General features: G+C 37.2%; 3 protein-coding genes across 3 annotated transcripts; 1 reads left to right on the top strand and 2 right to left on the bottom strand.

Annotated features, from left to right (window-relative positions):
* Positions 1-1,918: 1,918 nt before the first annotated feature.
* On the bottom strand, positions 1,919-4,073 carry LOC121428647 (band 7 protein AGAP004871-like). The gene has a single exon (XM_041625422.1). The coding sequence runs from the start codon at positions 3,392-3,394 to the stop codon at positions 2,543-2,545; it is 852 nt and encodes a 283-aa protein (XP_041481356.1). The 5' UTR covers positions 3,395-4,073; the 3' UTR covers positions 1,919-2,542.
* A 2,466-nt stretch (positions 4,074-6,539) lies between these two features.
* Positions 6,540-8,449, bottom strand: LOC121428640 (band 7 protein AGAP004871-like). Its single transcript, XM_041625409.1, has one exon. It carries the CDS (start codon positions 8,233-8,235, stop codon positions 7,378-7,380), a length of 858 nt encoding a protein of 285 aa, XP_041481343.1. The 5' UTR covers positions 8,236-8,449; the 3' UTR covers positions 6,540-7,377.
* Positions 8,450-13,664: 5,215 nt separating this feature from the next.
* LOC121428630 (stomatin-like) lies at positions 13,665-15,914 on the top strand. The gene has a single exon (XM_041625397.1). It carries the CDS (start codon positions 13,857-13,859, stop codon positions 14,763-14,765), a length of 909 nt encoding a protein of 302 aa, XP_041481331.1. The 5' UTR covers positions 13,665-13,856; the 3' UTR covers positions 14,766-15,914.
* The last annotated feature ends 11,671 nt before the right edge of the window (positions 15,915-27,585 follow it).

The following is a 27,585-nucleotide window of genomic DNA, read 5'->3' as shown; positions in this document are numbered from 1 at the left end:
TAGAGTAATCAAGTATCACTGAACATCCTGTGCGCGTTTCAGGTCACATGACCAAGGTCAAAGGTCAATGAACTTTGGCTGAATTGGTTGTATCTGTTGAATTACCATCATAACTTTGAAAGTTTATGGATCTGATTCATGAAACTTGTACATAAGAGTAATCAAGTATCACTGAACATCCTGTTCGAGTTTCAGGTCACATGATCAAGGTCAAAGGTCATGTAAGGTCAATGAACTTTGGCCATGTTGGGTTTTTTTTTTGAATAACCATCATATCTCTGTAAGTTTATTGGTCTAGTTCATAAAAAGTGGACATAAGAGTAACCATGTATCACTGAACATCTTGTGCGAGTTAGAGTAGTATTCAAAGTCAACACTGCTGCTATATTGAACCGCGTGATGCAGGTGAGACGGCCAGAGGCATTCCACTTGTTTCAGTAACACCTTCATAAGATGGATATTTTGGCACATCCTAGCCTGAAATTTCCTGTGTGATCCCTACTGGTTCTATATCACAATTCCTATCCCGTAAAGTGTCCATCTCCCACCCCGCTCGATCTCGTTCTTCTTTCACTCCTTTACAATTTTCCGCTATTATTATTTTGCTCCACCTTTTCTCTCATTTTATCACCCTTTCACATTCTTTCTTTTGCAACTTTACTTTTATCTTTTATCGATTAGCCAATCTATCACAGTGAGTCAATCAACCAATCAATCAACCAATCAATCAATCAACCAATCAATCAATCAATCAACCAACCAATCAATCAACCAACCAATCAATCAACCAATCAATCAATCAACCAACCAATCAACCAATCAATCAATCAATCAACCAACCAATCAACCAATCAAACAATCAATCAATGAACTAACCAATCAATCAAAGTTAGTGAGTAAATCAATCAAACAATCAACCAATTTATTAATCAGTGAAAGTTATAGAGTTTGGGGGTTAGTATAAATACAACAAATCAATCAATCAATCAATCAAAGTAAGTGAGTCAATCAATCAATCGATCGATCAAACAATCAAAATTATTGAGTCGATCAATAAACTAATCAACCAATCAATGAACTATAATGAATCAATCTAGCAATCAAAATCAATTAGACAATCATTCAAAGTTAGTTAATTAATCAATCAATCAATCAGAGTTAGTGAGTCAATCAATCAATTATATCAATTAATCAATCTATCTATCTATCAGTCAATCAATAAATCAATCAATCAAAGTTGGTGAGCCAATCAATCAATCAATCAATCAACCAATATCGGACAATTTTCGTCACTTGATAAAGAGTTGCAGCGGCACTCGAAAGCTCGTGAACTTGTAAGCTAGTGAACACTTTTTGCGAGAGTGATCACGAATTTCCTAGAAAGCCAGTGAACACTTTTTGCGAGAGTGATCACGAATTTCCTTGTTGACCATAGTAGATTGCGAGACAAATGAATACCCTCTAGCGATTAATCAACCAATTAGTCAATGAAAGTTAGTGTGTCAGTCAATAAACCAATTGAGTAATCGTATACATTGCTTATCTTTCTTTGACTAAAGAGCACTCAAAATTATCGTTCTATGGGTATGCACGTTCTTTACTTTCATCCTATAAGCATATGGTATACAAAAATTACCCTTTTTAGTTAAAAAAGAATTAGGAACAGAATCAAGCTTCTATTCCTTATTAATGATAAACCGTCTTCAATATTTCAATGATATCAATATATCTGAATGAAGTAACGCTCTATTGAGACAATGTTGCTTTATATTGCAATATTCAGATCAAGAACACCATTATTTCTACGTTCAGTGAAAGTGACCCTCTTGTGATTTAGTACTATAAAAAAATTTGGTAGCCTAAGTGATACATTGTGCACCGCATAATCCTATCAAAATACCCTTTTTAATGTTGAAAGTTGCATTATCAAGTGATGTAATTAAACAGAAAATCATACGTAGTTTTCTCACCCCAAACTGCAGAAAAGTATATTCTCTAAATGATTTTCATAACCTTTTGATTACATGCACTAGGGGCCAGCAAGAAATATATACAGTCATAGTGACGACCATGATGTTGACCGACCATTATTTCAATTATATATAACATTGACACATGTTTTGATGTTAATGACAACAATTATGTTTTCCCGAGGCTACATCTTCAACAAGGGTGACAATACAATATAGAGTATGTAGCCAAATTTTATACAGTGCGCAAAATTTGGAGAAAAAATTACCTCGATCTATTCAGAGCAGCATCACTGAAATACAACGTTTTCAATCTCCAAAATAATGTTCTAATACATGGAACTCGGAGTTACATATAAAGAGCCAATATTTATCATTACCATGCTAAAATTATCCGGTCATGATCTCATAATGAATGATTCTATTATGAGCTATATATTGTGGTACACTACCTCAATTACACAAATTTGCACAACGAAGAACAAGAATTATTGATTTAACAGTCTCTGCAACTCATCATGACTAGTGTCAATGATCATTATGCAAATTTTTCTATCACGTGATGTAGAAATTTACTTGTTCAAGAAGCCCTGGAGAAGATCAATTGGAAGTGGAAAGATGATGGTTGAGTTCTTCTCTGCTGAAACAGTGTTAAGGGTCTGTAAGTACCTCAGTTGAAGAGCCGATGGAGATTCCGCAATAGTATCTGCAGCTTCCTTCAAAGCACGAGCAGCATTCTGTTCTCCTTCAGCGGCAATCACCTTAGCCCTAGCCTCTCTGGAAGCTTCAGCTTCAGCAGCCATGGCTCTCTGGAGCTGGACTGGTAAACAAACATCCTTGATCTCAACTCGCTCTACTTGGATACCCCAAGGGTCGGTGTCCTGGTCCAGGGTGGACTGCATGTAGTGACTGATACCTTCACGTTCTGCAAGGACCTCGGCCAGGTTCTTGGTGCCCAGGACATTACGAAGTGTTGTCTGAGCTAGGAGTCTTGTTGAATTATCTGCATTTTCCACGTTGACGATGCTGAGAGTGGCGTTCTTGACGCGGTAGAAGACCACAGCATCCACGGAGATGGCAAGACTATCCCTGGTCAGAATCTCTTGAGGAGGAATATCAAACGAAATGGTACGAAGATCTACCTTGGTATATTCCTCAATGAAAGGTAAGACGAAGAAAAGCCCTGGACCTTTAGCGCCACCAGACAAGAGACGTCCAAGTCTGAAGATAACCGCCCTTTCATACTCCTGAACCACCTTAATGCAGACAAACAGTGAGAATGGGAAGGTGCAGACCACAATAACCCATGAGAGGATTGTCAAAGCTAAGGCACAACAATTAGAATCTTCATCTGTAGAATTGGCTTCGACCATTTCACCCGATGGTGATCCATCATTAAACCTGCTTTCTTGAGTTGAAGACATCGAGATGATACAGAACTTTATGCCAAAGAAGATCCTTTCCAGTATCAGGTATGAATAACAGGTGGTAATATCGGCTGCTCTTATGTGGACGGAGCCAATGCGGAAGAACAAGTAAAATTAATGAAAGGGGATTCTACTTAAAATCTTCGACAGCGAAATTCATACAAATTTGTTGACACAACCATAAATGTCAAGTGTTAATCAATACTGGTAACCAATGTAATCCTTCGACGAGAATGAAACTAAAGCATTCGTTATAGTTTATATCATAGTAATAATCTATAGATTTCTATTTTTCCTTCCATCTCTTCCCTCTTTCTCTTTCTTTCTCTCACCCCATGTATGTAATTAATGCTCGGTAATAGTGTTTATGATCTTCCTTTATTGCCTATTGTTCATAATTAATGGCGACTTGTTTACACAATGAGATTTATCTATGTTAATATGGTTAGTTTAGAGAACTTTGGATCCACACCTAGTCCTCGAAAGTAGTATTAATCTTTATAAGGGACCGGGAGGTACATACAACAAACTTCAAGAAAAAAATCAAAGGAGGGGGGGGGGTTAAAATGATACCAGGTAGACTTTACTCCACGACGGAAGACAGATTCAAACTCATACAATATTTATTTGTGTTGTGATAAATTATGCTCTCCATGACAATGACCAAACAAGAAGGTGTCGAAAATTGGTGGATCAAAACAGCAGTTTCGTCATTGACTCTGGATGAACCCCCCCCCCCGTTCATATATTTTCACTAATGACCTCCCAGCTGTTCTTTGTCATTTGACGGGCATTTTCCATACATTTACTGGGTTCGTGACACTGTCTTGCGGCGCGAAGCAAAAACTTCCTAATGAAAGGTATAGGCTGAGAGAAAGAGAGAGATCGAGAGAAGGGGGGGGGGTGTAACTGGGCGTTATGGCGTACTCCTGGAATTTAAAGGAAAAGTCCACCCCAACAAGAAGTTGATTTTATCAAAAAGAGGAAAATCCAACAAACAAAATTTTCATCAAAAGCGGATATAAGAAAGATATGATATTTCTTAACTTTCGCTAATTTCACAAAACAATTATATGCTCATCCCGGGCGGTATTCAAATGAGGGGACTGTGATGTCACTCACTCACTATTTATTTTGTATTTTTTTACATGAAATATTCTAATTTTCTACTCATTGTCCTGAATAACAAATTTTCATCCCTCACTGAAATTGTGGAAGAGAGCAATGAAAAAAATGACGCAGACAGGAGTCCAGGCAGGTCGACACAAAAGAACCTTAATAACAAATAAGAATTACAAATGCAACTAAATAAGCAAGACCCAGGTGAAGGATAAGGTGAAGGAAATAGTAAAGAAAGAATCCATAATAAATGAAAGACAGAAAAAAAAGGAATGAAAGGAGGATATAAAAAGGAAGAAAGAAACCATAAAGAACACAAAAAGGGAACATCAAAACAGGCAATGAAGACGACTTTAAACATTCAGTATAGATGCTTAGAAGTACAATGATTGATTTATTAATAAATTTGCTAAAAAATGATATTGCATAGATGTAAGTTGTGTTTTGTGTATACCACGTGTTCAAGAATCCAACGTTTATCATCAAGGTTAAATTATCATAAAAAAGGTGTGTTTTACAAGTGCCAATAATAATTTCAATACACCTAAAGCCAGTTTAATCAATTATTTGATTATACCTGCATAGGGTATATTATGTCAACAAGCCCTTTACAACATCCAATAGCGTTTTATTGCTGTCTTATTATTATTATTATTTATTTCGGCAATGAAAAGTGTAAGAAATTGGTACAGTGTAGTACAACACATAATAAACATAACAGAGTATATAGATTGAGCACCCACTGGACTGCCAGGGTGAAATAAAGTTAACTGAATTACTGTAGTCAATAAAGACCATTTGACCCAATCCAGTGGGTGCTTAAATAAAACAGAAGCGGATAAAAGAGTGAGTATGGACAAAAAGAGTTAAGATCAATTATAATAGAATAACATAGGTCTACTTGATATCATCTTAACTTATATCAAAATTAGCTGTTTAAATAAATAATAAACTCGTGCAAAGATGTGCTCAGCTGTCAAATCTTTCAGGTAAGTCTTCCGTGCTTCACTCAAATAAAATATTACAGATGGAGGTGGCAAATCTTAGTCAAAATCAATATAGAATGAAGAATTGGGAATGCAATATAAGGCACATAAATAATATGTCGCTACTGTCCAAAATAAAATGCACCTAATATAGGTTAAGGATATACGATGCAATGTGGTATATTTAATTATCCTTTAGCGGGATGTGGTCTTTCGTATCATAAAGCAATTTTGGTACAAATCGTTTTAGCACACATTATGAAAATATAAATTTACAAAGTAATTACTTCAAATACTGTATAATTAAAAAAAACGGACTAACACATCCTTTCACCAGCTTAGCTATTTTACAAATAACTTATTTATATGAAGGATTGATAGTTTGTCAAGAAATTACAAATAACAAGTCAGGAATGCCATTAATCTATACTGTATAGGTGCATTTATAATCCATACACTCAAATCGTAATAATGTTACAACTTCAAAATATTATACCTTTCTTATTATTCAAACACGTAGCGGTAAATTTGTGCAATTAATATTTAAGTTGGGAAATACATGTGTATCCTTTCTCCTCGGGAACAGTTTCCTTTTATAAAAAAAAATATCATATCAATGATCTTTATGGGGAAACATTCAATTCATGCTAAAAAGGGTTTATCATCAATTTACAAGGTAATTGTAGAATAATCAGAATCTTTAAACTATATTGTGTATATCCCCTCCACTATGACAGTCTTATCGTTATACACACAAAGTAGAGATTTTACGATTTGCTAAATGAAAATGCTCTTCAAAGAAAATCGTGTAAGCAAAGGTTGGAATACAAAAAAATCATAAGTACAGAATCGCTAAAACGAAAGTAAACTTTCTGCTCATTTTCGTAAATGGAGGTTTGTTGTTTATAAAATATCTGTATCATTTTCCGACTTTCCGTCTATAATTTTATGAACTGTAAATGTTTTTATTTTTTTCAATTCAATTCAATTCTTTATTTCATTTCCATTCAAAGCATAATACAAAGTAATATAAAGCAATACAAATCAAGTACAATTTTATAGAAGGGCATTCTTACTTCGTAGAACAGTATAATATAGAGCATAAATGGAAATTACTATGTATGGTCGTAAATATCTTGATTCATTTTGAAACTATCTTGTTGATCATGTTTTTATATTTTTAATAACAATAAGAATAATGATAATGCTCAATTCTTGTATAGCGCATCACACATAGCATATATTTATGTCCTTATGCGCTTAAAGAAGAAATAGTGAAAGGTAAGAATAAAGTAATCAAGATATTTAGATTGGATCATTAGTTCAAAGTTGGTATTTTATGCATTGAAAAGATATGTTTTGAGGGATCTCCTGAATGTACACAAATCACTTTGATATCTCATTGAATTAGGTAAAGCATTCCAGAGGACAGCAGAGGCATGAGTAAAAGCACGCTCACCATATGACTTTGTAAAGACAGAGGGAACAACAAGTAATGCTTTTGAGCTTGATCTACATGATCTAAGATTTCGGGATGGCTGGTAATATGATACTAAATCGAGTAAATAGGACGGGGCAATTTTATAAAAACAGTTGTGTGCAAAAACTAGAAGCTTGAATACCTAATTATTAAAAGAAGTTCATTTGATGTTCTTTCTTGCAACAATGACCCGGGTCGACTTTCCCCTCGTGGAAATCTCAATGTCTAGACTATTGTATTATGACTAAATGCGTTCGAAAGATTAATACAGGCACCGTTTAAGACACATTTAATACAAGGATTCAATACTTGATGGTATCTTTCCCAAGTAAAAAAAAACACTTAGTGGTAAACATAACATAAGGTTGGTTAGGAAACTCACGATGCAAAAGGAACTACTTTGTCATGATGCCTTGAATGAGGTCAATAGGAAGTGGAAAGATGATAGTGGAGTTCTTCTCTGCTGAGATGGTGTTAAGGGTCTGAAGGTACCTCAGTTGAAGAGCCGATGGAGATTCTGCAATAGTATCTGCAGCTTCCTTCAAAGCGCGAGCAGCATTCTGTTCTCCTTCAGCAGCAATCACCTTGGCCCTAGCCTCTCTGGAAGCTTCAGCTTCAGCAGCCATGGCTCTCTGGAGCTGCACTGGTAAACGAACATCCTTGATCTCAACTCGCTCTACTTGGATACCCCAAGGATCGGTGTCATGGTCGAGGGTGGACTGCATGTAGTGACTGATGCCTTCACGTTCTGCAAGAATCTCAGCTAGGTTCTTGGTGCCCAGGACATTCCGAAGGGTCGTTTGAGCTAGAAGTCTGGTTGATCTGCCTGCGTCTTCTACGTTGGCGATGCTGATGGTGGCATTCTTGACACGGTAGAAGACCACGGCATCCACAGAGATGGTCAAACTGTCTCTGGTCAGAATCTCTTGAGGAGGAATATCAAAAGAAACGGTACGAAGATCTACCTTTGTGTAATCTTCGATGCAAGGTAGGATGAAGAAGAGACCCGGTCCTTTAGCACCACCAGACAAGAGACGCCCAAGTCTAAAGATAACTGCTCTTTCGTACTCCTGAACCACCTTTACGCAAATAAACAACGAGAAAGGCACCGTGCAGATCACCAGAAGCCACGAAATGATGGTTAGTACCATTCCACAGCAACCTATTCCTTCATCTGATTCTGATTCCAATCCAATAACTTGCTGAGATGTCGATGGCTCACCATCAAAATCATCTTTTCCTCCTGATGCCATCGTCACAGTCTCCTGGTTTATAGTTATAAATGGATGCACCAGTCTTTAACTGCTCTCTACAGGGAGGGTGTGTAGGCCTATAATGCACGACACGAGACGTAGCTATAGGTTATCTACTCTCTGAGTTAAATACACCTTGGACTTCGTACGATAAACTGGTGATAACAAACAGTTTAACTAGTATAATACACACTAAATGCCAACCATTTGAATTCCTTGTGCATTTACGTAGATTTATTCTGCTGAAATCCGCAGAGAGAGAGGGAGAGAGAGAGAGAGAGAAATGCGTGCCTGCCTGGTGCTGGATAAACACGTGACTGAGAGTTCCGTCACAAGTGAATCTTGTTCGAGAGAGGAAAGATTCAGAACGTTTGAATAAATTATGGCATGTTGCCAATAGTAACCCACACTGTTAAACGATTGTCGTGCGATCAACACCGAGGTCGAGGTCATGTGCCATAGCCATCTCGCTTCGAGGGTTGTCTGTGGGTTGAGCGGACCTCGCAGGGACGGACAGCCCCATTAATCATGAGCAGTGCAAGTTTGCACCTGCCCATAGGGACAGGGGCCGTGGAAGCAGGGGGCTGGGGGCTTCAGGCCCCCCATCCCACTTTTTTACAAAACCGTGTACAAAAACGCAAAGATTAACATACAATATTGTGAGTTATTTGCATGGTCAGCCCCCCCCCCCACTTTGAAAACCATTCCGCGGCCCTTGATGGAGGGTGATCAACTATAGCCCTTGATTTGTATCTAACGATGACAGTAAATACAATTTAAAAAATTATAAATTTCCTGAATAGACCGACCTGTACTACTTACATTATCTCTAATTCAATCTTTTAACCCACCAGCATTTTACAATGATGATTATCTGGAAGGTACATGTTAAAAACACTATGGAAATATGTTGATACGATAAGCCAATTTAAAATGATGGAAATTATGTTAGCGAAAGTCCATGGCAAAACTGAGGAGGAAGTAAAAATTTATAAAACAAGAAGAAACAAAACAAAGTATTGGTTCAAAAAATTAAGGAAGTACACTTTATCTTCATTGTACAAAACGAGGAACGATTCAAAATCTACCATGATACTCGATTTCGACACTTTATTATTTGACCTAAAGAAAAAATACGACCAAAAAAAAATAGTTTACTTGAAAGCAAAATTTTTGTTCACATTCATCATGAGTATAACCCAAGTATAAATCTCCCCTATCATCAATAAAAAAACAAGATTGAAAAAATACAGACTTTTCCCCAATTTCTACACACGTATAAGCCAACTATTTCGTTAAGCTGGAATTAACAAGAAACATAGCATGATACATCTTTTAAAAAGATGAATAAACAACTTCATGAGATGATTTATATAAATCTCCAAATTCTATTAAAAATGGTTTTGTTGAAAATGGCTTAATGAAAGACGTCATAACATTTATACTTATAATATCATTTTTCGAATAAAGTAAGCTCGTTATGTTAATAAATGGGATTAATCTAGTTGATCAGCGATCAGTTCAATAGTGGGCACCTGTCATAGTCCGCTCATACCATTATATTTTCAGAATTTCTTCAGAATTCCAATGTAAATTGAATAAACATTATTTGCATCTTTGCTTTATAGGCAAACCAGTAGCCTGAAACACGCATAGCGATTAATCGTAACGATTTTCACAGTTGATTGTACGTTGTCGTCAATGCAATTATTGTAGAAAAAATGTACTACAATAATCATTGAGACCAAAACACAAAGGTTAGCAATTAATAATTGTACGCTTGATTTTCACGTTGATTGTAGATTACATAGTCAATCAAATCAATCGTAGAAAATCATTGCTATACTTTGTGTTACCGGGCCCCTGGAGTGTCATAATTATCGGAGATATCATTATATTTGTAATGACTGTTCCCAATGGCGTACAGATAGTGATACGGTAGTGGGGGACCCCCCCTCATAAAAAAGAAGAGATAAATAAAGGAAATGAATAATGGTTAAAAAAATCTTCTGGAAACTAAGTAAAAATCCGTCCTAAACTCATAATGTTGTCCTGTCGAGTTCCTACGGGAGTTGCCACAAGCAGAAAAAAACAAAAAAACAGAATATTTTCATTTAAAAAAAGTCAATATTGTTCTCTCACTTCACTTGTACGCGACTATTTATACAATTTATTTCCGTCTCTCTGCCCACTCATCAATTCCTTTTGCTCATTACGCCTATATTAACTAAGTTGTAGTACATGAAGTGAATCGGAAATGGCCACCGTCTCCTTGGGCAGTACATCAATCACTGATATTAGGCCTAATGGACATGATGGATAAATACTGTCGAGATATAAGTCTATATGCAAATATGCCAGTAAATATCATTGTAAATGAAATTTAGATACCATTCAGGCGCGCCGGAACACTTTCTGTTTTGGGGGGGGGGGGGCAAAGTCCCGAAGGGGGCACAATATTTTTGACAGCGTGAGATACCGAAGCGATCGAGCGGGAGAGGCTGTGGGACCCCCCCCCCCGGTAAGGACTTTGTGTAAAAATGGAGCATAAAAGTTGCGTTTCTAAGAGCATTCAAAAATAAATTTCTTGAGAATTAAACAGTCTTGGAGTTCTTTTTGCTCCTTCTTCTGACCCAGACTGGTGTTTCTTCATGATCAGGGTCGCAGTTCCAGCAAATTACGAGCCTTATTGCGGAACGAAATTGTTTCAAACCAATGCAATATAGGCCTTTTAAAGACTTTAAGATGACAAACATGACCGTACGCAGCCGGGGGCCGCCGATCGAGAGGGCAAAATTCACAAAATTCACCAAAAGTGTGCACGAAATCCTTCAATTTTATTGTAGATAATGCAAAAGCTCCCCCATCACAAACCCCCTCGCTCTTACGTTTCTCCGAAAATTTAGGTCTTGCAGCCCCACCCACTCCCGGATTGTTTTTATTTTTTTATTTTTGCAAACGTCCATGAATAACAAAAGCTGGGATGAACCAGAGAACTTAGCTGCCATCTCGATCTGATTAGTAACAGGTATACTGGGAAGAAGTTTTAGAATCTAAAATACATAAGTGCTATATCATATGAGCTGAAATAGTATCAGACAAAACGCCTTCCAATCATGCCAAAGAAAAGGAATAGAGGAAAATACGACGCTGTGAAAATATCTTAAGATTTTTTTTATAGTAGAGCAGTACTGTAACGCTTATTTTTTTCTTTTTTTATTTACCTTTTTATTCATATCTCGGATAATATGAGTCCGGTCAAGAAGACACTTTCACAGATGATTTTTTTTTTCATGTCTAAACATTATCTCTAAGTTGCTTTCGAGTGGGATTCACCATTTTCACAAATTATAATCCTCTACACATGATTATTCTGTGTAATTTTCTGATAACATGTCTATATTGAGTTGAAATGACCTTGGTATTTTCTTTAGGGCACTGACTTGTTATCACTGTATTAACTCAATTTATATTTAGTTGAAAATAAAAATATTGAAACAAGTTTCTCGAGATGTTATGGTTTCTGGGCTTGACAGCTATGACATAGATCTGGGGGGGGGGGCACTTCCATTCACGAGTGGATACCTTGCGCGACCATGGGGTCTCGAAAAGCACCCTAAACACGTAATTTCCATATTCTGAAAATGCACCCCTTAACAAGTATTGGCGTGTGAAACCCTACCCTTAACAAGTATTGGAAACAAAACGATACTCTTAGCAAATATTCTCTGAAATGAACCCCTAAACAAGTACAGGAATGTTTTATTGTTACGGGTCCTTCGGTCGTCTGCTTTACCTTATTTGGTTTAGTACGACCCCCACCTTCTACACCTTGCGCAAATCGGACTCTAAACACGAAGTGTTGGGGCAAAAAGGACATCCTTTATAAAACATTTTAATTTTGTTTTATCATCCCCACAAATTCGACCCTAAACACGTAATTTTCCTAGCGAAATAGTGTTCACGCGCGTTAGTGATATCGGGTCCGGTCTGAGCGTTTCTGGGCGACCGCGCGTTTGTTAGACGACACAGCCAGCATCATAGAGTTATAAACCTAATCATTGGTGGACCACTATCAATTTGCCATTCGCTTTTAGTCTGAAATGTATTCATTAAAAGGTTAAACGTTATCACACTGTAATAAGATGGAAAAGGGGCTTATCAAAGGTATGTTTCACAGAGGAACTGTTCGTTAAATGACGCGAGGCTTACTATGATAATGTATTTGCCCCGTCAGGGGCAAATTTTTTTCATTTTTGACAATGGAGATGACAATTTTCAGGCAGAAAAGTGCCTTCGTTTACTTTTTTCCTTAAATAATTTATCATTTTTCTACTTTCAGGGGGGCACATTGGGGGGGGGCAAAATCTCGTTTTGCCCCCCAAAAATTTTATTTTGGGGGGCAAGTGCCCCCCCCCCTGCCCCCCGCTTCCGGCGCCCTTGATACCATTGTGTTTTCTTTAAGCAATAGATTACGAATTCTCAAGAAAGAAGACTCAATATAGTGCGTATAATGATGGGAGTAAATAAAAAAGCATGTCTAATTTATTCATCCATTATTTTCTCCTTTTTTTTGGACATTTTGAATTTTACCTTTAGGGCTGTTTAGTGCCCTCTCAGTTAGGCCTTTTAATTTTGTCGGGGTCGGGACCACGACTATATATCTACGGGGTTTGACTCAGCCTCAGATTTTCGATCGCCGTGATCGTTTTATATTTTATGATACGCACTTTCCCTTTAATTCGACAATTGTTTTTATTGATTCAAACTTCTTTATGAATAATTGTCATTTTGTTTTAATGGTATTCAAGTTTGGAGATTGGTAAGAGCTTTTCACATTCAAAAGGTATTGAAGCAACGTATGTTTAATGTCCCCACGTTTAACCTTAATGCAAATTATTCTTTCACTCCGAAAGAAGAAGAAAAAGAAGAAGAAGGAGAGGAAGAACAAGAGGAAGAAGAAGAAGAAAAATAACAAGATGAAGAAGAAGAAGACGAACAAGAAGAAGAACTAGAAGAAGAACAAGAAGAGCTAGCTTTTTTTCCACTGGGAGATAGCCAGATATAACCACCTGGATATGACCATGCAGAATGTATTCCAATTATTATTGATTTTCATGTACTACTGTCAATTTAAAGGAATCCTCACTAATACGTTCCCATGCATGAAAGAATAGTCTATTAATTTGAATTATTGCAATCAAGCGAATAAGAGGTTAGCTGAATAAATTAACCAACAGAGCCTGAAATTCTAGACTAGCAGTGTGTTTTGAAACCAAGGACAATATGCACACAAATCATGGCCGACTCTTTAGAAAGATATCCTACTCTTGCTACACACGCACAAATTGTGAATAGGTTACCACGCATATTTAATGAAGTAAGCTCTCGCTAAAGTTAGCTCGCGCACGCACGAAAACGCTACGATATACGTCGCCTATGCGCCTGGGCCATAGCGTAGCTAGCAGCTAGGCCTTGATCTATTGTGACAGCAATTTATCAATCATCATTTTGTAATCTGACATTCTACGGCTTTTACTTATTTTCCTCTATCGTCGCTTGGTTATTGTGGTAGATAGCAGTGTGCATTCTACACAATACGAGTATCATCATATGATCATATGAGCAACAATCGTGTGAATCCTGACAATTCGAGTCAAATTGAACTGATGGCGCACAACCAGAGAAACAACGATGGGCAGTGGCAAGCCCAACATGATGAACAAGGCATTATTGGAGCAAATACCTCAGACCAAAGCATTGGTTGCTGCGGGGTGTTCCTCATGCTTATTTCGGTGTTACTAGTGTTCTGCACGCTCCCATTTTCATTATTTATCTGCATAAAGGTGGTTCAGGAGTATGAGAGAGCAGTTATCTTTAGACTTGGGCGTCTCTTGTCTGGTGGTGCTAAAGGACCGGGTCTCTTCTTCATCCTACCTTGCATTGAGGATTACAGAAAGGTAGATCTTCGTACCATTTCGTTTGATATTCCTCCTCAAGAGATTCTGACCAGGGATAGTTTGACCATCTCTGTGGATGCCGTGGTCTTCTACCGTGTCAAGAATGCCACCGTTAGCATCGCCAATGTTGAAGACGCAGGCAGATCAACCAGACTTCTGGCTCAGACGACACTTCGTAATGTCTTGGGTACCAAGAATCTGTCGGAGGTCCTGGCAGAACGTGAAGGCATCAGTCACTACATGCAGTCCACCCTCGACCATGACACCGATCCTTGGGGTATCCAAGTAGAGCGAGTTGAGATCAAGGATGTTCGTTTACCAGTGCAGCTCCAGAGAGCCATGGCTGCTGAAGCTGAAGCTTCCAGAGAGGCTAGGGCCAAGGTGATTGCCGCTGAAGGAGAACAGAATGCTGCTCGCGCTTTGAAGGAAGCTGCAGATACTATTGCGGAATCTCCATCGGCTCTTCAGCTGAGGTACCTACAGACCCTCAACACCATTGCAGCAGAAAAGAATTCTACGATCATCTTTCCTCTTCCTATTGATCTTATCAATGGTGTTATGAAAAAGTAAACTCCGTTGTAATGCCTGTATTCACAATCCCACATCAAGAGACAGGCAATCACATATTTTTGTTTTGAACAACTATTTTTCAATCAATTATTTGAAAGTTGGTAAATTTTACACTCTTTATGTTCTGGCTTTTTAATATGAGATTTTTAATCTGATTAAGATAATTTGTTCAAGGCTGCCAAAACAGGAATCCTTTTATTTGGTAAATTGTAGGGTCTGTCTACACTGTGTGCAAATCCAGGGTGCAAATGCATTTAATAAGAGATGTTTGGGCATTTTGTTGCACGTACATGTAGTCATAAAAAATTATTTTGTTTGATAAATCATTTTGAGCCATTTTGGGGTTCTTGTTACTTTAATTGTAGATAACCAAGATTATTCAAGGCCTACCTGGTATATGGTGTTTTTTTTTGCTCAAGACAGCATGTCATGCATTTATTTTATGCTAAAATTCAAAGTCAGATTTGCAGTTCATCTGTCTTTTCCATATGCTACATGTACGTGTACCTTAGTTATGGTTGTTACATAAGAAAATTGATCTTACAAGCTTGGAAACCTAGACTGTTCATTGCACAGAAGGTGCAATGTACATGCAGGGTATATCTGTCTACGTGAATGGGTATTCACATTTTCAGATTGATTTCTATCTTTAAAAAATATGTCAATCCTAATAATACTAAGGCCTAGGGTATGCCTTTGATTTTGCACAAATGTATAGCAATCAAGACATTATTTGTGCATGTATCTTACAACTGGTGTCTGCAAATGTTGTCAGTGATAAACTGTACAGTCATCGATTGTACTAAGATGTACTTGCAGTTCTCATCCCACATGTGTAACAGAAATCTGTTTTTTCTTTCAGGCAACAAATTATGATTTCCAATTCTTCTTTATCAAGAAATAGCATAGCAACTGTTAATTTGCGGGAATTAGTACTTTTTCCTTGGTGTACTAAATCGTTCAATTATTTTTTCATTCTATTTGAATTGCAAATCCACTCTCCCTATTGAAAAAAAAAGAACCATGAGTGGGCTACATAAGAATCTTTGCCTGTTTAACAACTTTACAGCAAATTTCCTGTCAGCTATTATAATGGTTTGATTTCAAGTTTTACAAATTATTGTTATTTTGTTGCCAAACAAGTTTTAATGAAATAGGATGTAGCATAGCATGTATGGCTGCTTTGTGATAATACATGTCCAGGCATTCCACTCTCTCATTTCTCTATGTATACTGATATGTGTTTTCTCTCAGTGTAGATTAAATAATACATAAATGGAATCATGTGCAATCCTTTTAATTGATACATGGATGTACATGTACAACATGTATCTGTCTGCAAATGGATTGATAATAAATGAAGTGCACATAACGATAGTGATCTACATGTACGTCACATTCCCTATCATATACATGTACAAGTAACACAGGGTGTAGTCAATATGCGTGCGGTATTTGATGTGTGCGCGGTTTCCATCTACATGTAGCTGTAATTTACATTTAAATAACCTAAGCATTAATCCTTCATTGTATAATTCACTCAGTATACATGTCCATGTAATATTTATCGGTATATATTATGTGCACATCTTTTCCTGTATTTCCATTTGTCTTTGTATATATACATTTATAACTTTTATGTTATTCTCACATTGTTTTTATATAAATTTTACCATTTAAAAATGGTAACTCTTAACTCACATGGACAGAGCTACCAAATCTCACCATTATGCGTGAGACTCAAGCATTTTGGACTCTTGTTCATCCCCTCAAATCTCTGTCTCACGCAACTATCACAGCCTATCCCCATATACATTGTACACAATGTCTGTGATCTCACTCAGATTCACAGAAAATATCACGCATTGCTGGTCTTTGAACTTGGCATCTCTGCAAGGAGTATAATTAACTTCACAATTTGACTGCAGTAAGAAGTTGGTTGGTTACATTGAGAGCAGTTCTACTGTGCACGTACTTGGAAATGTATCTTCTGGGTGAAATTGATCTGAATCATTGTTCACTTGTCTATCCATGTATGACAGTCTTATGAAGGAACTCTTGTATCAAGGAGTTATGCATTTTCTTCCTTGTGATTGATTGAGTATGTATTGTAGTGCATGTATAGTGTTTAAAAATACATCATTTGTTATTTTCTCAGGGGTCTAGGGGAGAATGATGTGAATGATTTTCTTTATTGTAATTGTAAATTACACCTTGCATCTTTTTATTGCAATTCAAATAAGAGATTTTTCTGTTTGATTTGTAGGGGAGGTTTTTTAATGAATCAGTGTTTGTCGAGTGTAATGAATTAATGAAAGTTGCATTCTATGACACACAAATTGGCACAATGCAATGTAGGAGTCTCTGTACACAAACATGTGCCCTCAAATTTCATCAACAATTCTGTAATCAAATTTTCTCTCATTTTTAAAAATTTAAATTTGGAACAAATTACTGTACATGCAGCCTGCTGCTTGCACTGACAGGACAGAGAAGTGTAGACTTATGGTAATTCAATTGATCAGATGTTTTATCAACTTTCACTGACATCCGTTGTAATTTATTAATTGTATTTATATTGTGATAATGTAATTTTATATCCTTTTTTAGTTTTTGGTTAGTTCATAGAGGTGGATAATCCACTGTGAGCTGCATCTAGTGTCATCTTTACGCATTGTGGATCTAGTATCACCTATTCTACATGTACTACAACACTGGCCCTTTTATTTTACTCTAGCGCCATCTCTAGTTGTAGAATGAAGATTCTCACAGATTTTGTTGCACAAAACTTGGCGTATATGTTAACTATCAATGGCAATTACAATTGAAAACGATATCTTCTGTCTATTGACTATTTAATGAAAATAAAGTATTTGCTGGATTTATGACTGAAACTAACTGTAAACGGTTATTCTATGCAGCAGTTAAAAATGCTCTCTGTATATTTTTTCTTTTTTACAATAATTTGTGCGAAATCATCATAAAATTTGAAATGATTCTTGTACTTTCTTGTTAATGCTTTGTATTTACACTATGTATTATATTCCAAAACAGTTATCAAATCTATTTATATATTTATGTTCATTAAAAAATTTCCTCTTCATTTGAGTTTGAAAAATGACAAAGAATGCTCTTGACCTTTATTTTATTCGTAGGCACATGTAGGATGTGTGAGTGACAGCGAGAGAAAGAGGGAGAGAGATTATTGGGGGAATGAAGGAGTAAGAGGGAGGGTTGTAGTTCGGGAGGGATATGACTTTGGAGGGGGAGAAGGAGAGTGAACAAAAGAGAGAGAATGTTAAAGACTGAAACGAATCGATGCAGGCGAGATGGAGATGTGAGTTCGATAGACATGTGAACCAGCATCTTTCTTTCTATTCGATATTCGTGTGATCTTTTATGGGGTTTCAATCAATAAAATAGAGAAAATTAATTTACTAAATTACCTACCAAGAATGAACTAGGCCTATACTCATTTTTATGAATTAACCTCTCTTTTTTCCGAGGTTTGTTGAAAATCCGTCAATGAAGTAACGATCACAGACGAGCAGCTCCCCCATTATGTCGTGTCATATAAATTTCACAAGATGCCTTTCCTCAAAATTTTAAAAGTGATTTCATTTATGTTTGGATTTACCATCATGCACACCATTCTGTACCCCCTTCTATAAGAAAAATACTTTTATTCATCACATTCCTTTAAAAATAGGAAATTTATGAACTTTATATTACATTAGGCCTATACAAGAAGCTGCTAATATATGACGTCACAAATCAAAACATTTCAAATATTCTTACCTCTCTTATTCTTTGGTAGATATTCATTCCACCTCCAACAACATTTTCCTCCAGTTTTTATCCTTTTTATTAAAATCGACCTCGGAATCAACTTTCCATTTTGAGGACTGCGCCATTCAATGTTTCCATCGTTTACAATGAAATCGCGCCCTCATGCAAAACTCTCCCTGCCGCGAACTATTCATGATTATTTTGTTGCTTTGATTATTAATGAATAAAATAATATCCAAATTATGTTTTATGAGTTTCCCCATATTTGATTCCTAGGCTGTTCCATTTAACTATTATTTCTTTGCCTATAGTAACTCACTTTTTGTTCGTGAATTTATGGTTGTTTGTTCTTTCTTATAGTATAACACTAAAAATTAGAGGAATTACATCCATCCATGTATTACATCGTGTGTACATCAGAAAAGCATTTCCCCATGTTACCCTCTCATCCAATGACACAAAATTGAAGAATTTACAAATTATATATATATATTCAGCATGAATATAATTTCTATCATTTTGAGCAGAATGCTTAATTAAAAATGTCCTTGGCATTATTGTCATTGTGATATTTCGTTCTTTACGCAGGAACAACAGGAAATTGCGATATTATTTGGTGCATAGGGAAAGACCCACTTTAAATTATCAAATTAATATGGAAGGATTCTGAAGACATTCCATGATTGTCATTTGAGAGTTATCATGACGTCAGGAATCTAATGAAGATGCTTAGATCAGTTTCTTTTAATGCACGGTCCAAGTACTATTTTGGCAAAACCCAGTGTTGAAATTTGTAGAATACATGAGTTTCATAATTATGTGGATATTCTTTTCCATTTAGTCGCTGTTTCTTCGGATGGTCAAGAGCAAGAAGGAACCGAAGAAAAGTGATCTCGATATAATTTTTTTCAAGGAACATTATAATAAATGAAGAAGATATAATAATTAAAATTCAATAACGATGTCAGCATCAAGTCTGGTTGTTTTGACAGTTTTATCGATATTCGCCATTGGAGAGGGAAGTAAGTTTATTTAAAATTATTTGACCAAGCAGCTGGAGATTGGTGTGTTATATCAGCCCGTACCCCACGCTCCCCCAAAAATGTTTTAGATATTGATGAATAAGGGAGCGTAGCGACCAAACGAAAAAATCATCTATTCGAACTGCTTGGAAAATATCAGGACTTGACCTATGTGATTTAACTTTCCGATAGGAGTGACAAGACTGGCAGTCAGGAAGCGGACCTGTTTTGTTAATCCCTCCATGCATTTCCGAGGGAGCCATGCGAACGAGCGAGATTTTATTTTTGTTTTTAAGAGCGAATTTTTTACATTTTGGAGATCTTTGAACTTTAAGTATAAAGCGTATTACATGGATTGAGGGTTTCAATTGTGACCGAAGAGAAAAGTGATATTTGCATTTAGAGATCTTTATGATAGCTTCCAAACAGCCAAATAAAATAAGGCCTTCAGCATTTGTTCAAGTTTCTGAGCGGGAATAGTACTCATCATGGTATATAGAAAACAAAAGAATGTGACCCCGGGATCGTTACCCTTCAGAGCACAGAGTCAAATCACGACATATTTTTAATAACCTTATTCTCGGTCAGGGAGAATATAGCGACGGAGCCATTTGAATAACAAAATTTCAGAGTGCTTTTGACAAAACAGACAGATCAAGGGTGAACCGGAATTAGTATTTTTATATTCGTAGTGGGAGAATAATTTGAAGAAAAAAGTTGTTTCCGAGCTTCTTATATTTATTGCAAACCGTATGAGCCATATTCAGCACGGTGTTTGCTTGATAGTTTATTATATTGTAGGGGATGACTGACTTGCTAAACTCCCACTTTCACTCGTGTTTATAGTGCATTAACGTATTTTGAATCCGGATTTGCGAGAGAGCGTGAGGTGACCGAGCGACAATATTTCGAATTTGAATAGTATAAGTCTTCATTTTAGAGCCCATGACGACATGAATGGATATCATATAATTCAATACATGTATCTATACGTATTTAGGCCCTATACGTTTTCATTTCTTTGTGCTCGATTTTTTTTTGTGGGGGGGGGGTGAGTCCCCGTTAACACTTTTTTTTTCTTCCTGCACGATAATCGCTTCATCTAGTTTATGTCAACTAGTCTGTAGTTATTATAAAATTATTTTTTCATATATTCTTATGTTAAAATACATTTGAAATATATGGCATGATATCAACTATCAAAAAGAGTAATCCCTTTTTCACTAGCTTGGTGAATTTGCTTGGTGAAATATATTTTGAAACTAGTAGAGCCAGCACATTCTGTGGTGAATCTATAGTCTCACTGCTTCAGACTACTAGTATGCATTATGTGGATTGCGAAAACCAAGAGTCTGTGCCTGTATAGACTATATTAAAACAGCGCTCATTACACTCATTACAAGTTGTTTTAACTTATAGTACATCATATAATGTATATATGTTAAATTTTCAGTGAAACAAAAGTAATTATTGTAAAAGTAAAATATCTAGGATTTCAACATAATTGGGTAATCTTATTATTCAGACGAAATTAGGGAAAACCCTTTATATAGGTAAATTGTCACTATTTGTGCAACCACTTTGTCTAAATTCTGTTTGGTCTAAATCTAATTGATGCAATGCTAGTTCGTCTCCATTTAATTCATCTGAACAATTTTTTTTTTTTGGGGGGGGGGGCTCATTTACCTTTTTCTTAATTTCCAGGTAGGTTATATACATGTACCCCGTTTTCTAATATCACATTGGTTTATACGATAATTTCTTGTGGAAACATTATCATGATAATAATTATGAAGATGAAGTGTGCATTATACTAAGTGAGGATTCTTCCAAGTAGTGATGACTGGACCAAGTGGTAATTACACTAAATATAATGATACAAGATAATGCGTTTAGACAATAGATGCTTGTATAAACAGTGGAGGTGGGTATTTTTCAGTCCAATGTCTTGTGGGAAGGGGGTTTGTGTTGCCCGTTCGTAATCCTCTGATCGGGATTTTAATACACTTCGTATGATTTATTATTTTACATAATTATTTTGTTCACAGCTTGTCCTGGTGACATGGAGTTAGTTTTAAACTCGTGTTACTCATGGTATCATTCTCCTCTTAGTGCAGTAGAGGCAGAAGGATACTGCCCTAAACAGACAGTACCAAGTACACTCGCAATGTTTGCCTCTCAGCAAGAAGTCAGTCAGGTGTATAACCACTTTTACAATAAGTTTGTAACCCAAGCTGGACAGACGATCGCGGTGGCCATTTGGGTTGCCAATGCGTCTATAGGAATACCGTCTGTAAGTATGACTCCCCCTCCCTTCCCCCGGCACCCCACTTTCCCCTTTGCTTTCGCAAGACTTCAAAATACTTTTTTCCAGGGGAAGGGCAATGGCATTAAAAAGTGCAGGGGCGTCGATCCATTTTTCAGATTGGGGGGCAAAATCATGAATCAACGTTCCAAAGGCGCTCGATCACACAAAACGAACAAACTCACCCACACACACCCCTACACCCCCACACACTAAGGCCTATATATATATATATATATATATATATATATATATATATATATATATATATATATATATATATATATGTGTATATATATATATATATATGACTCATGAGAAAGAGACACATATCTCACCCTCACCAACAATGCGAGCGCGAAGCGCGAGCTGAAATTTTTTAGTATGACATGAAAACAGGAAAAATGTACCTGTTTAGGTTTGTTTGTAGTAACTCATGAGGAGGATGGATACATGTATCTCACTAGAGAGCGAGCTGAAATTTCTTTATATTCTGACCTGAAAGCTTGATATTCTAAGCATTTTTGGTACCAATGATTAAGATGGGTATCTAGAAGAACAATAGATGCGAGCGCGAAGCGCGAGCAGAAAATTTTGATATTTCGATCTGGAAAAAAAAGACAGTTCAATGGACGCTTTTAATAAAGAACAAGATATATATCCGACAAAAGATTATTGCAAATCGCAGCGGGAGTTCTTTTGAGGTTTAGAACTGAAAACGGGACATTCTCTTTACCTATTTAATCATGAAAAGTATGGGTTTTTGGTACAGAAATGATGCGAGCGCGAAGCGCGAGCTAAAAAAATTTATATTCAAATCTGAAAAGCAGACATTTTGAGTACGATTTTAAATCAAAATCGAGTTGGTATCTCAATCTCGCTTGCTGATTTCAGTGTATCATTACAATCTTATTTTATTTTTTAGTTGCACATGCAGAATTATGGGGGGGGGCAAAACGATATGTTTGCCCCCCCATATTTTCATTGGTGGGGCGATCGCCTCCCCCCCTGCCCCCCCCCCCCCCAGGATCGACGCCTCTGAAAAAGTGGATACCTTGCTCGCACCCGTTAACAACTAAAAATGGTTGCTTTAATGTATGGTCGGACAATTATTATCAAGCTTACCAAATTAAAAAATGTAGACATTAAAAAATGAAATGCTTGTGAAGGTTATTCTGAGATCAAATCATGATAGGTTAATAGCATATAAAGTTACTTTTGAAAGTCTAATAAGGAACATGGTGCCCACTTTGTAATGAATTGCATCGAGAAAACGAAAAGGGAACGAGAGCGAGTCCAAATATAAATCTGAATTTCATGATTCTGTAAGATGTATGATTATGTAAACCAGTAAGAATAAAACCAGAATATGAAGAAAAGTAAGTTGTTGAAAGGTACAATACATTGATAATACAACTGACAATTTAGTGAAATAAATGGGAGGGGGAGGTACCACCACTACGCTACTGTATTGACAACTTCATTGAGTACTATTTTTTCTTTCTTTTTGTCCAGCTTGGTCTTGGTTGTACCATCATTGCCACAGGAGGCGTTCTGTTGGATGAGCCATGTAACATGCCACACGGTGTCTTGTGTGAAATAGAGCTCGGTGAGATTTGTTTTTATTTCATTATTCGTAGACTAAACTTGCTTCTTCCTGTTCATTTTACGTGAATGCAGACAGTAATAGGAAAGTATGAACAACTTCTAAACGTGGTAAAGTGACAGACTGGCCGATCGAGAAATTCTAGCTAGTAAGCAAAATCGATTCGACAGGAATAAGTAGAATAAAGTAAAATAATAAAATGCTTTCTTCATTTCTTAAAAATTTCTTAAAGTCATGTAAAACATGATATGACACTTTTGGTACATGTATTTCTTTGAAATAATCAGTATCGCATAGGGAAACAGATCAGAGACTTGCACAATTAATTGATATTCAAATCAATTTCAATATCAATCCTAATGCAGATATACCTTCAACAGAGCTCACTACAACTGATCTAACGACAGATTCACCTTCAACAGAGCTTGATACAACTGATCTAACGACAGATTCACTTTCAACAGAGCATGATACAACTGATCTAACGACAGATTCACTTTCAACAGAGCTAGCTACAACTGATCTAACGACACATTTACCTTCAACAGGGCACGATACAACTGTTCCAACAACAGATTCACAATCAACAGAGCTCGATACAACTGATCTAACCACATATTTACCTTCAACAGTGCACGATACAACAGATCTAACGACAGATTCACCTTCAACAGAGCTCGCTACAACTGATCTAACGACAGATTTACCTTCAACAGAGCTCGCTACAACTGCTCTAACGACAGATTCACCTTCAACAGAGCTCACTACAACTGATCTAACGACAGATTCACCTTCAACAGAGCTCGCTACAACTGATCTAACGACAGATTCACCTTCAACAGAGCTCGCTACAACTGATCTAACGACAGATTCACCTTCAACAGAGCTCGCTACAACTGATCTAACGACAGATTCACCTTCAACAGAGCTCGCTACAACTGATCTAACGACAGATACACCTTCAACAGAGTTCGCTACAACTGATCTAACGACAGATTCACCTTCAACAGAGCTTGCTACAACTGATCTAACGACAGATTTACCTTCAACAGAGCTCGTTACAACTGATCTAACGACAGATTCACCTTCAACAGAGCTCGCTACAACTGATCTAACGACAGATTCACCTTCAACAGAGCTCGCTACAACTGATCTAACGACAGATTCACCTTCAACAGAGCTTGCTACAACTGATCTAACGACAGATTTACCTTCTACAGAGCTCGCTACAACTGATCTTACGACAGATTCATCTTCAACAGAGCTCGCTACAACTGATCTAACGACAGATTCACCTTCAACAGAGCTCGCTACAACTGATCTAACGACAGATTCACCTTCAACAGAGCTTGCTACAACTGATCTAACGACAGATTTACCTTCAACAGAGCTCGTTACAACTGATCTAACGACAGATTCACCTTCAACAGAGCTTGATACAACTGATCTAACGACAGATTCACTTTCAACAGAGCATGATACAACTGATCTAACGACAGATTCACTTTCAACAGAGCTAGCTACAACTGATCTAACGACACATTTACCTTCATCACAGCTTGTTACAACTGATCTAACGACACATTCACCTTCAACAGGGCACGATACAACTGTTCCAACAACAGATTCACAATCAACAGAGCTCGATACAACTGATCTAACCACATATTTACCTTCAACAGTGCACGATACAACAGATCTAACGACAGATTCACCTTCAACAGAGCTCGCTACAACTGATCTAACGACAGATTTACCTTCAACAGAGCTCGCTACAACTGATCTAACGACAGATTCACCTTCAACAGAGCTTGCTACAACTGATCTAACGACAGATTTACCTTCAACAGAGCTCGCTACAACTGATCTAACGACAGATTCACCTTCAACAGAGCTCGCTACAACTGATCTAACGACAGATTCACCTTCAACAGAGCTCGCTACAACTGATCTAACGACAGATACACCTTCAACAGAGTTCGCTACAACTGATCTAACGACAGATTTACCTTCAACAGAGCTCACTACAACTGATCTAACGACAGATTCACCTTCAACAGAGCTCGCTACAACTGATCTAACGACAGATTTACCTTCAACAGAGCTCGCTACAACTGATCTAACGACAGATTCACCTTCAACAGAGCTCGCTACAACTGATCTAACGACAGATTCACCTTCAACAGAGCTCGCTACAACTGATCTAACGACAGATTCACCTTCAACAGAGCTCGCTACAACTGATCTAACGACAGATTCACCTTCAACAGAGCTTGCTACAACTGATCTAACGACAGATTTACCTTCAACAGAGCTCGTTACAACTGATCTAACGACAGATTCATCTTCAACAGAACATGCTACAACTGATCTAACGACAGATTCCCCTTCAACAGAGCTTGGTACAACTGATATAACTACAGCTTCACCTTCAACAGAGCTCGCTACAACTGATCTAACGACAGATTCACCTTCAACAGAGCTTGCTACAACTGATCTAACGACAGATTTACCTTCAACAGAGCTCGCTACAACTGATCTAACGACAGATTTACCTTCAACAGAGCTTGCTACAACTGATCTAACGACAGATTCATCTTCAACAGAACATGCTACAACTGATATAACTACAGCTTCACCTTCAACAGAGCTCGCTACAACTGATCTAACGACAGATTCACCTTCAACAGAGCTCGCTACAACTGATCTAACGACAGATTCACCTTCAACAGAGCTTGCTACAACTGATCTAACGACAGATTTACCTTCAACAGAGCTTGGTACAATTGATCTAACGACAGATTCACCTTCAACAGAGCTCGCTACAACTGATCTAACGACAGATTCACCTTCAACAGAGCTCGCTACAACTGATCTAACGACAGATTCTCCTTCAACAGAGCTCGTTACAACTGATCTAACGACAAATTCACCTTCAACAGAGCCCGCTACAACAGATCTAACGACAGATTCATCTTCAACAGAACATGCTACAACTGATATAACTACAGCTTCATCTTCAACAGAGCTCGCTACAACTGATCTGACGACAGATTCACCTTCAACAGAGCTCGGTACAACTGATCTAACGACAGATTCACCTTCAACAGAGCTTGCTTCTACCGATCTTTTGACAGATTCACCTTCAACAGAGCTCGCTACTACCGATTTACTGACTGGTTCACTTTCAACGGAGCTCACTACAACAGTTACTTATCTAAAGACAGATTCACCTTCAACAGAGCTCGGTACAACTGATCAAACGACAGATTCACCTTTAACAGAGCTCGCTACAACAGATCTAACGACAGATTCACCTTCAACAGAGCCCGTTACAACTGATATAACGACATTTCCCCCTTCAACAGTGCTTACTATAACTGATTTAAAGACAGCTTTACCTTCAACCATGTCAACAGAGCTTGATATAACTGATGTGCAATCGTCTGCAGAAAGCACAACATCTACTCCAGATGTTTCAACATCCCTTACAACTATCAATTTTTCAACAACCTATGTTACGACTGCTCTCACGTCAGAATCATCTGCAACTGAATTACGTACCTCACATACACAAAATCTAGGGACGACTGATGTCACATCACCGACTGAAATCACAACAGTTGGTCCGGTCACAACTATGACAAAAGAAAACATCAACCAAAGCGACATGGTCCATACTTCCAAATCAATAACAGGAAAGTCATATGTGTTACTTGATGTTAATTATTCTGTTTCATCAATCGATGTTCTTTCTACTCATGAAATGATTCAGACACGAACCCGATGTGCAGCAAAGTGCAGTGGATTATCCGAGTGTTATGCTTTCACCTACTTCCAAATAACTCAAGAATGTTTGGTCGGAAGAAACGTGAGTTATCAGAGCCTGCATGGAACCAGTGGTATTACGTATAGAAAAATAGACCTGTAGTATGATAAACAATTAAAAAAAACGAATAACGAAGTGCAGTATATTAAAATAATTGGAAAATTGCCGATTTAATGTTTTATATTGACAAAATGAGATTGATGAGAAGCAGAATCGTTGTACGTAAGGTACATAGTGTATGACGGGATATGTCGTTAAAATTTAGAATG

Source organism: Lytechinus variegatus, chromosome 1 (assembly GCF_018143015.1).
Source record: "Lytechinus variegatus isolate NC3 chromosome 1, Lvar_3.0, whole genome shotgun sequence".
NCBI lineage: Eukaryota > Metazoa > Echinodermata > Echinoidea > Temnopleuroida > Toxopneustidae > Lytechinus > Lytechinus variegatus.
Note: the sequence above shows the minus strand (reverse complement) of the source record. Positions and strands in the feature narration are given on the sequence as shown.